Source organism: Amphiura filiformis, chromosome 1, assembly GCF_039555335.1.
Source record: "Amphiura filiformis chromosome 1, Afil_fr2py, whole genome shotgun sequence".
In the NCBI taxonomy this organism is placed as follows: Eukaryota; Metazoa; Echinodermata; class Ophiuroidea; order Amphilepidida; family Amphiuridae; genus Amphiura; species Amphiura filiformis.
The window spans coordinates 87,994,727-88,006,144 of NC_092628.1; the positions used below are offsets into that span (position 1 = coordinate 87,994,727).

Sequence of the window (11,418 nt, forward strand, 5' to 3'; positions counted from 1 at the left end):
CGGACAAGACAAATTTCAATACCATTTAAAGTTAGAGGTACTTGCCCACGGATTAATAGCTGCTACTGTCTGTTCAATTAGCTTAGATTCTTGAATTTTTAAGATATTTGAAAAAAATAAAAATTGTGGTCAAAGTCATCAAAGAAAAGTGTTAGCACCGCCTGAGACCTAACGTGATTTATACTTTTCAAATTCTAATGTTCAATTTAAAACCTCATTTCTTTTCAATTTTGGTCTTTTCCCGCGATATTTTTTATAAAAAGCCGTAGAACGTCGGGTACCATAAACTTTTTTGAATCAATCCATTTAGAGCAATGGGGACGAATGTCATAATGCGCTGAGATAGTATTTATTCCACCCTTTTGGTGGACCCAAGTAACTGCCTAAAATGAGGCAAAATTGAAAAGAAATGGGGTTTTAAATTGAACTTTGGAATTTGAAAAGTATAAATCACGTTAGGTCTAAGGCTGTGCTAACACTTTTCTTTGATGACTTTGACCACAATTTTCTATTTTTTCAAATATCTTAAAAATTCAAGAATCTAAGCTAATTGAACAGACAGTAGTATTGCATAACATTGTAAAGCGTTTTCTATAGTGTGCACAGAAAAAACCCAGAAAAAAGTAACCTCCTTCGACGAATAAATATTACTATAGTCTGGTTAGTACTAAAAGCGCAGAGTGATTTCATTTATTATATTTTTAATTAAAAGAACCACTTTTCATGCTTTTTAGGTAAGTTACGCAGCTGAAGTTACACAGCTGATAGTATTGAGATACAATAATATCATGGTATAAACAAGAATATGTTCCTTTGGTAAAAATGTCTATTGTCTCTACCCTTAACAGAGTGATCAACAATATAATTATACTGCGTTGATAATATTTATATATTATATTTCGTGAAACTTTTGACTATGGTATAGGCCTATATGACTGTAAGAGAATTTCTTTATTTTAAGATCTCATGTGGTATAGGCGTAGTAGACACTTAATTTTTTCGGAAAGGATATTTGAATGACGGGATATGGTCGATGTTGGGATTTCAAACTTGATTTCAACTGGAAAGGATTGGTCCATAACTAAAGTCGATGAACGATTGAAAAACAATGAAAATCTACTGAAAATCAATATCAAAGATTGCTCCTAACTTTAATCGATAAAAGATTGAGAATTACTCCTTTTGATTGATAAAAAAGAAATGGAAATTCAAATCATTCGACTGAATGTTAAGTCGAAAACGTTTTGTCCCTGACTGCAAACGATAAAAAATTGAAAAATCAATCTTTTTATTATCCAGTCTGATAATTTGACAGAAGGGGGGGTGGTAGAAACATTTCTTGCAGTATAGTACTGAATCCAGCACCTTTTGGCGACAGAATAAGTTTACGGTAGAAACCGGGGGTAGAAATGCTCGCCAGTGCGCGAACAGTGCCACAATTGAAGCTGAAATGATGAAATATGGTGCAAATTTGGAAAAAATTTGCGCAAAGAGCAAATGGGCATTTTTAAGGCTAAAATTACCAAATATGAGGTTAATTTGGTCAGAAACCCACACAAATGCGTCAACATGGGGGGGTGATTGCATGGAACCCCGTATCAAAATATTGCGGGCGGGAGATTTACGCCTGTGACCATATCATGAAACTATAACAGGAAGTCTCGGAGCATTCAAGCACATTTTATATTCATAACACCATTTTAGTTCATTATCTTTCTTCGTGCAATTTTGATATTTAAATGCTCCTCACAGTATGTGCATCTATTGTAATCCCAGCTGGCCTAGGTATTTCAATGTATTTTAGTGTTTTTTATAAAGTATATTGTATGTGTAATTCTATGTTATTATCTGTATTTCTCATATTTTAATTTTGTTGTACCTGTTTTAAAAGTATAATGTATTTTGTTTTCACTCCTTGAAAACAGTGCTTGCGCTGATGGGGTTTCCCCCGGCAAAATAAGACATAATAAATAAATAAATAAATAAATAAATAAATAAATAAATAAATAAATAAATAAATAAATAAATAAATAAATAAATAAATAAATAAATAAAAAAAATCACAGTCGGTCTTATCATGCTTACGATCTTATCTTTTGCATTTCAATAGTTAATGATAAAACATTGGTTGAACAAAGATAAGAGCGAAATGATAAGATCACAACTCTGGACTGTATACATTTTATTATTTTGAATTAAATCTGATACTGGAACTAGAATTTGCAACTCACTTTTAGCTTTGCTACGTTGCGTCAGATACTATTGGCGCTGATGTCAGCAGGCATCTGATGTGTGACGTCAAACGACAGTGTAACGGCCGTGCGTATATTCGAGACTGGAGGATTTAGTCTAACGTGTGACGCGGAGTCACCTTTAATGGCGCCTGCGCTGCCGCTCTCTCCCATTTGCAATCCCTAGCTGTAAACAGGCGTTTAGCCAAAGCTAAACAACCTGGAAAAAGGGTGAGATTTCAAAAACTTTAGTGGAGGGTCTTTCTTTAAAGAGGAAACCCCATAGCAGTTCTTCTGGGGTGAACCAAACCTACCTGTTTAACAAATTAATCAGTGACAAGGTTATCTCTGAATTTGACAGGTGCTAATTGATGTTTTAATGTCACTGATTAATTTGATAACCATGCAGTTTGGTTCACCCCAGAAAACTGCCCTGGTGGGGCTTTCTCTTTAAGCCGAGCATTTTGACAAAATCGGCTGAAAAATGAGATCATAATGGTGCGTGGACTGCGTGCCAAAAACGACGTAGAGGGTAATTTGTTTATGACCCCCCTTTACACATTTTTAATATTATGGTAATTTTCTATATCGTTTGATGGTTTTTAATGATAATTCAAATAGTTTGGGCCCATTTATGCAATTTTTACTAGAATTGTATCGTTTATCGTGAGTTCAAGCTCCATTGTCAAACTCTTGGCAATAGTGATAGTCCCGGCAATTCGCCATAGAAGTGACGTAATTAACCAGATTAACTACCATAGCAATAGAGGTATCGCCCTGCACTAAAACATTCACGCGGTACATATGCATTGAATGTCAAATAAAGGCTGCTCATTCACACCCACTCGATTCGCACCTGTAACATTAGTAGGAGCGGTATTGTATTCAATCTATGTTTGCAATCTATGTATACTGTGCAAGCTGCTTGTAGTGCAGGGCGATCTACTCAATAATTGTATTCATCTATTGATGGTAGTTAATCCGATTATCACGTCACTTCTACGGCGAATAGCAACGCACTGAATGGTCTATTGTTCTATTGTGTCCGATTTGAGCGCTGACATATTGGAAAATGTTGCCAATCAATATTCATGAGAGTGTACATTCAACGTCCAATTTTCGAAATTGGGTGACTTGTGCTTAGCACGTGTAAAATACATCTGACTGAGCGTTTTAAATACGTAACGCATAAAGGCATTGACATCATCGAATGGCTGCCTATAGTGCTGTTAGTGTTAGGCCTAGGGGGGGGGCTGTGTTTAGTTTCTATAATAATTATTATAAGGCCTACATTTATTTGTCATTCCTTTCTTTTCCTTTCTCTGTACTTATTCTTTCCTTGCTAAAGTATCACTCCCTCTTCTTTTCTCCCTTCCTTCTCCATCCCTCTTACTTTTGTCCCCTCTCATTCCTATCATTTTCCTTACCTTTCTATTTATTTATTTCTCTTCATTTTTTCCTCTTTCTCTAGGCTTCCTCCAGTCCCCCTCTCATTCTTCATATCCCCTCCTCCACCTCTTCCTCCCTCATCCCCTCCCAAGACCTCTCACAGAGGAGCTGCCCCCTTCAGTACGCCACTGTTTATGACATTCTCCTTCTTAAAATAAAATAAAATGTCAATTTAATTTGTGAAACAACTTTTATATAGGCCTATACCGGTATATTTATATGTTACATGTATACGTAGCTATTACCATTATACTATAGACATGCAGACATGGCAGCCTTGATGTGTAATCATTCAGCAAGCGCATTCAATTTATTTCAATGAAGCACCTAAAGTCAGTGGGGTGACAACGAACTGTACATCAGCGGCTAATGTGTGCCTTTTGTGCTTACGGCTACTAAATTACACCCTTGAGTTTTATGGTAACAAAAGGTACTTTTCGTTCCAACAGGCGCTTTCACGCGACTTTCGTTTGATCACTTATTGACAGTAGCCTGCTAGGTAAAGCGTTAATACACTGTCGGGTCAGCTTACCGATTTAATGGCGGAAGCCCTTTGTCCCAAACAAAAGGTACCTTTCGATGAATAGCTTGTCAGGTTTCAAATCGGCACAAGTGAACAATGCGTTACATAATATATTGCTTCTCCATCTTTAATAGCTCCATGGCGAATAGTGTCTTGCAAATATAAATATGTCTTCAACAATAGAAAACTATAGATAAAAAACCCATTTTAATAGTGTATCGGAAATATAGATGTCTTTAATAATAGAAAATTTTAAAATTGAAAAAACGTTTGTTCTTTCCACCTCCCTTCTTTTTCATTGTTTTTTGACGGAATACACGAGCTAATTATACATATCGAGGGCTTAGGGCTAGCTATGTCCACAATTACATGTCACTCATTTCGGCAACAGACGGATGGTTAATTCTGCCCTCCATAATAAATGCAAGTGACTTTTGGGTATATGCATGGTCACTTAAACAGTTAAACTAACAGCATGGTTAGTTAGACGCAAGTGACCATGTACATACCCCCATATATAAGTCACTTACATTAGGCCTACCCCGACGAAGGGTTGTAAATGATAGTGAAATCCATTCTGAAGACATAGCCTGTCTTACAAATCGGTTTGAAATGGCACGTCTTGATTGCATTTTGGACATGTCTCGGATGAAGACGTGACTTTGTGCTTATTAACTTTAGAATCGCTAGGTGTATTATAGACGTTACTTTGTTTCTTACTGCGTCTTACACCCAGCTTCACAGGCTAGGATCGCGGATCTTAGATTGTGTTTTCTATTGTCATGATTGTTGAATACATGTGCATCCAACATGTCCAAGGCATTGTTGCTTTGATACTTAGTACTATTTCTACTGTAAGAAGTCAAGTATAATAAAAAACAAAAGTCTCTACTTGTGCATGTCGCCAATAAACTACCTCCTTGCATTTATTAAAGCTATAAACATGATGAAATGGTAAAACATTCTGTCGAGGGGAGAAATTGTTAAGCGCATTTGATCGATACATTAATTTATTTTCACTCGATGTCAGTATGATGTGGTTATTTACACAAGCAAAGTCTTTCACAAGACTCTTTTACTCCTCAGAAATCCCCGACTGATGGACCTATGTGCCCGAAGGTTGATAAACATTGTGTATGTGTGCAATACGCAATAGATTATGGAATGCGTTATGACGAGGTTGACTACAGCTAACTACGAAACGGCTTTAATGACCACTCACTGGATCGTCTTACTTTCATGCCCCCCATTGCATAACAATATTATTGTGTGTTCTGTCACTTACGAGTTCAATTCGCCAGCGAAGTGGTTACATAACTCCCTGGTAACTGGATCACGCACCTTTTGGAATTGGTAGTACATGCCATAGACTTTGTGTTGTGATCATTTCGATCGTGGTGCAGAACTCAAAAGCGTGATCCAGTTGACATAGTGATAACTGATAAACAGTATACACGTAATACTTCGCTGGCGAATATTGATTGAGAGGTCCTATGATGATCCAAATGAAAAAGGCTTCCTTTGTTGAGGTAAGCTAAACGTATATTATGTTTTTGTTTGGATTGAACATGTTGAATCTCAGGTCTGATTGGTTGGTTAGGCGTCAATCTTCCCCAACACAGAGATCAGAACGAAGTATGGTCAAGCAGGAAAACTGATGAGATTGACCTAAGAAACTTGTGCATTGTAAGCATTAAGCGAGCCGTATGAAGGGGGATTCGCTATTGTTTCTTTAACAGAGTCATAATCAGGCAGCGATCCAGAGATAGGCTGTTCATTTTCTACCAATGACGCTCTACCTGAATTACCATGATTACTGGTGCTGATGTGATAAGCAGGTGGTGGAGAAAGAGGACGTGTGTCTGTTGTTGTAGAAGAGTCCAATCTTGAAGAGTCCGCGGAGTTTGTGACAGCTGAATGCGAGGAATTCTCGCGATAACCCATCTGACGATATTCCCGTTGAAGGTCGGCCTGCTCCACGTCTTTCATGACACTTTGTTGAAGTTTCATGAGTAAGAGAGCAAACATTCCGAACACCGCGCATATTCCTAGTGGAATTCCAAGAAAGAAAGCGAAGTACATACCAACATTAGCAACACAGTCTGTTGTCAGTTGACTTGGGTTTAAGGTAGCATTTATAGGTAATGTCAAAATAATGGCTTTGGTAGAAAATGGGAGATTAGTTGAGCATGCGGGTTTTTGAATACAGCTGGATATTGCTTCTGATAGGTCAAATCGGCTACGTCTAAAATGAAAGTAGATGTCCACAGTTTCAGAAACGCTGACAGAACTCACAAGAGCCATGTATATTGTGGTTGTTTTAGGTGCTGTAAGCTGGCATGTTGGCTGCGATGAGCCACATGGATAAAAGTTACACGTGTGATAAATGCAACCTGTACACGATCCTTTTGATGTAACAAACTCGTGGAGATCTGTTTTGTCACTGAAAAAGTGAAACGAAAGTGAATTTGAAGAACATGATTGTACATTTATTCTATCAGCAGATGGACCATCTGCATTGAGATGATATCCCCAGCTTGGAAAGAGCTGAGAACTCACTGTGACACTTTCAGCAATGTCGTATGTTTCAGTCCGATCCATATATCGAGGTTTACTGGTAAATACATACGCACTCGTCGCTTGTGCCGACTTTGTATCCACTTTGACAGCTTTACATAGGAGCCGTGAGAAGTCATCTTCATTTTCACCTTGGTTGTCTAGCAGGCGTTCATCGCCTGCACCCATGGTGTACGTTTTTGAATGGTAGATACCAAATCGAAACATGAAGGCTACCAATGCGATGATAACAGCAAGGAATATAACAACCAAAATGATCTTAATAAAGACTGGTGCGTGCTTTGTTTTGTAGTAGCATGTTTGGCATCCTTCAGGACATTTTGTGCAGTCAATGATCTCATCCAATGGGATATTCCATTGAATATCTGATGAGGTACCTGGCTGTTGCAATGCTGCCATCACTTGGTCCACAGAAATTGCACTTTTCTATAAGTATGTTTACAGCGTGCATTGATAGTCAATTGGTTTCAAAGTGGTCTTCGAGAAGATTTCAATGTCGATCAATGTGTGGTTTATTGCAAATTGGAATAAGCAAGTGTCATGTTGAAACAACGCTCAGCTGGAAGCAGTGGTGAATTATAATTAGTCTTTTAATCTTTTCAGAAACTATTTTGAAGAGCTAGATCGTGATCATGACTGTCTGATTCTGGCTATAAATATATCCAGCGTTAGATCAATTTATTGTTTACTCTTGTGTATGTATTGTATACTACCGTACGTCTGCCTGTATGTACTATTGTCACGATTGTCACAATCAATTGATTTTGTACACCTTTGAACCTGTGATGTCAAAATATAGTCACGAGATCCAGTCCGATAAAAGATATGTACTAAACAGAACTAAGGTGACGCTGATCAGTCCACCCGTTTATTTTTTTTTTTCCGTTTTTAATCTCTTATTGTAAAAGGGCTCGGATAGCGACGTTTTCATGTATATTTTGGTGGGACCTGAGACATATCGGACATCGAATTGCATTTTGAATACGAGGAATGTCCTGATGATATCAAATAGTTTTGATTTTTTGAACTCGCAATATAATACACATATGGCAAATTTTTGAAAATTGATATTTATGAAATTTAGCAGTCCTCGAAGTAAAATGTATAAATCTAATGATAATAATTCCGATACTAAAACCAATGATTGGTAGAGTGCTCAACCATTTGGGAGTATCGTTATAATAATTATAAACAAGGAACACAATTATATTGCAGTTTTACAGAACTGTTTCGTGAGGTCTTGAAACAAAACCTCACTCTTCAGAATCGATATGTTTCAAGACCTCGTGAAACAGTTCTGTAAAACTACAATGTAATTTTGTTCCTTGTTTATAATTATTAAATCTAATGATATGTACTTAAAGTGTATGAGGATGAAAAGTCGTTCATCACAATGAAAATTGTGACCTTTCGTATCATTGATCGTCGGCTTTTCATCCCAGCTACATACACTTTAAATACATATCATTAGATTTATTAAGTTTACTTTGGGGATTGTTAAATATCAAAAATGAAAAATATATTAAATTTAAAAAATTTGCCATAAAATTTGTATCATATCGCGAATTAAAAATTTCGGCGGAGCGGTCAATCATATCCTCAATGTGTCGAGGAAAACCTGAGAAAAACCTCCATAGAAACCCCAATGCGTTAATGTGAAAGAAATGTTGAGGATTGTGGAAGTCATAAGTTATCACTTGAAAAACATTTGGGAAGTATGGGAAGGTCTCTGTCCCTATGTTCTTAACATATTCCAAAATAGATCAAACCTGTTTGTTCATACCAATGATATGCTTCTGCGCTGCAAGTAAAACCAAAATTGATAGAAAGGAAATCGTACATCAGTGTACTTATATTATGTATATACTTTCGCTTTTACACTGTGTATACTTTTTGTCATCTGGGAAAATGTTCAAATTGTATAAAATTGAATCTTGTCAACCAGAAAAACTCACTTTGGTTTGATGGAATCACCGACGTTACGGCCAAAACCTTTGGCCTTCAGCTGGAGTAGATGATCTAGGGTCATCCGAGGTCACATGGTTGGGATCGGGTCATCAAGCAACTTCCTCATCGATTGACCTCGGATGACTCATCCACACAGCTGACGGCCAAAGGTTTTGGCCGCAACGTCGGTGACTCCATCTAAGGGATCAAATCAAAACTCGACCGCCGGTTGCCCGCCGGTTCCGGGCGGTTCCGTCTGGTTGGCAGAGGTCATTGGTATATGAATATTCAAGAATGCATGAGTAGCAACCGCCGGTTGGTTTAAGCACATAACCGGAGAGATTAACAAACTGTCGATATGTTTGTTTCGCGATCACAATAGCGCATACTTGAAATTTCACGGTCACAATAGTCCATACTTGAAAGTACTACACGATGATCGATTTTTCTTAGTCGTGTGTCTATTGGCTGGTCACCAAAGCAAATTAATTTTGGAAATGATTTCTTGTTTATGGTTAAAATTGCTTGAATATATCACCATTGCTTAGATCGGTTAATTTCAGTTCAGAACAGTGTTTCAATGATTTCTATAGGTCAAGTAATTTAGAAGTTGTGAATTTATTATTTTGTGAATCACATAGGCCTGTATTGGTGATGGACAATTATTATTATTTATATACGAAAGGTCATTTGTTCAAATCTGCCTCCAGAAGACATGATGCGTGCATAAATCACAAAAGAAATTCCCAGTTGAAGTGATAATTGATTGACTAATTTGCTTTGTAGTTCAACTGGGGATTTATTTTGTGATTTATGCAAAAAAATTGCAACTTCAATACTATAATGAACAATTTTTGAGGACAATTATATCCTAAAATCGAAGGCCTTTTAAAACTTTTGGTTATATTTTAGTCCCGGTAGGCTTATTTTGATCCACCTGAAGAGTATTATATCAGAGGAGCTGATCTAGCACTCATATTATTTTATGATTTACATAATAGAAAGGATAGAATTATACTCATTTTTTCGATTCGTGTTCAAATTTTGTCACAACATTTCTGACGACTGAGCAGTGGAGGACTTGCCACCCTGCCCCCATGGCTAATCTCCATTGGTGCTGATGAAGGGCGCGGTGCCGAGGGGTGGTGGGATTCGCATATATTTTGTCGATCTTGCAAAATCATAAGTTCTTCTTGCACATCACCTCAACGAGCCTGGCCAACATCATTGTAGGCCCAATATACCGGCCTAATATGGCCTATAATATTACGAACTTAGTGAGCGACACATCTCATACTCTCACCCCTTTTCCACCTCTCCCCCACGCTCCCTCTTTCTTTCTTTGATTCTTTTTTGCTTTCTTTCTTTTGATTATAAACACAGTTTATGAAAAATGCATTACCATTGCGTTTTAAAACATGCAGAATTCCGTGATCGCGATAATCCCCTCGGAAATGAAACTTTAAAATAGGTCTTGCACACCGTCATCATCCCTATATCTTCGTGTTAAAAATTGCCGTGGTAGTACGATAAATCCTCACGTTTTTCAACAACTACGCATGGTGATTTTGAGCTATTTTGTTCGAGATAGGCCGTGCGACTCAGGCTATGCATACAATTTGAGATTTTGAGAGCCGGCCACACTGTTTCTATTCTATGTTTTACGATTTTCGCATGATCAGTATATGGCTGGCCGTAACCGCCACAACGTGGAGCTGCTACGCGTAGCTTACTTTTCGCTTCGCGGAGCTAAATTGACCAATCATGTTAGATCTTTTCATTACGCGGAGCCAGTTGATGCATCATCGTTCCAGAGAGAGAAAACTCTTGCCAAAATTAATGTTTACTATGTGGATTTTAAATGAATCGAATGTAAATAAACCACAAACAGTTGTACAGGATCAATACCATTGTTTGATTAGTGTATAGTCAATGTTACCTTGCATGCATGTGCCATGTGTGTGGCGTGTTTGTTTGTTTGTCTACTGTGTCAGGCCAGGATCACTGACACCCACGGTACTGATACTGTCATACTATCACGGTGATCATATTGTTGAATGTTGTTGACTTTAAAATAATCATGATGCAGTCATGTCTACAGTAGAATTCACCACGACCTTTGAAGGACTTAAACCCCATTAAAAGCTATTAAACCAAGATAACACTCAATGAAAACAGCTCAACTATGTTACATCAGATCTTCTCTGGTTAAATACACACTGCACTTGTGTCTGTTTTACCTGTGCAATGAACAATGAGCTGGTATTATAGTTTCAGTTGGGTGAATGATTATAAAGCGAACGCAAGGTAACAATACTGTCTGGGCTTTTGTTTACGAAATGAGACAATAGTCTGCTTATTGTTAACCAGCGTTCTTGAAAATGAGAAGCATAATGGTTTGCAGACTTAACACGGTTTAGAAATAATTTGTTCATATTTTTTGGTGTTATCTGTCGTTTACATATCCTTCCTAAAACACAAAAGTACCAATATTTCCAAACACCTAAATTAGCTAAAAATTTAGGAAATGTTACAAAACTATATTTTCTAGAATTTCAGAGAATACTTTAAATATTGACTGCTTATTTTTTACACAGTGACGTCATATAGGCAATGGCATACTACTTCTAACATACACTAGGTCACGCGTCAATGGTGAGCGCACTGAGTATTGTGTATAGGAAAACGGGC

At 37.4% G+C, this 11,418-nt stretch overlaps 1 protein-coding gene across 1 annotated transcript; it reads right to left on the minus strand.

Annotated features, from left to right (window-relative positions):
• Nucleotides 1–5,050: 5,050 nt before the first annotated feature.
• Nucleotides 5,051–7,516, minus strand: LOC140156305 (uncharacterized). Its single transcript, XM_072179290.1, has one exon. It carries the CDS (start codon nt 7,177–7,179, stop codon nt 5,872–5,874), a length of 1,308 nt encoding a protein of 435 aa, XP_072035391.1. The 5' UTR covers nt 7,180–7,516; the 3' UTR covers nt 5,051–5,871.
• Between the last annotated feature and the right edge of the window lie 3,902 nt (nt 7,517–11,418).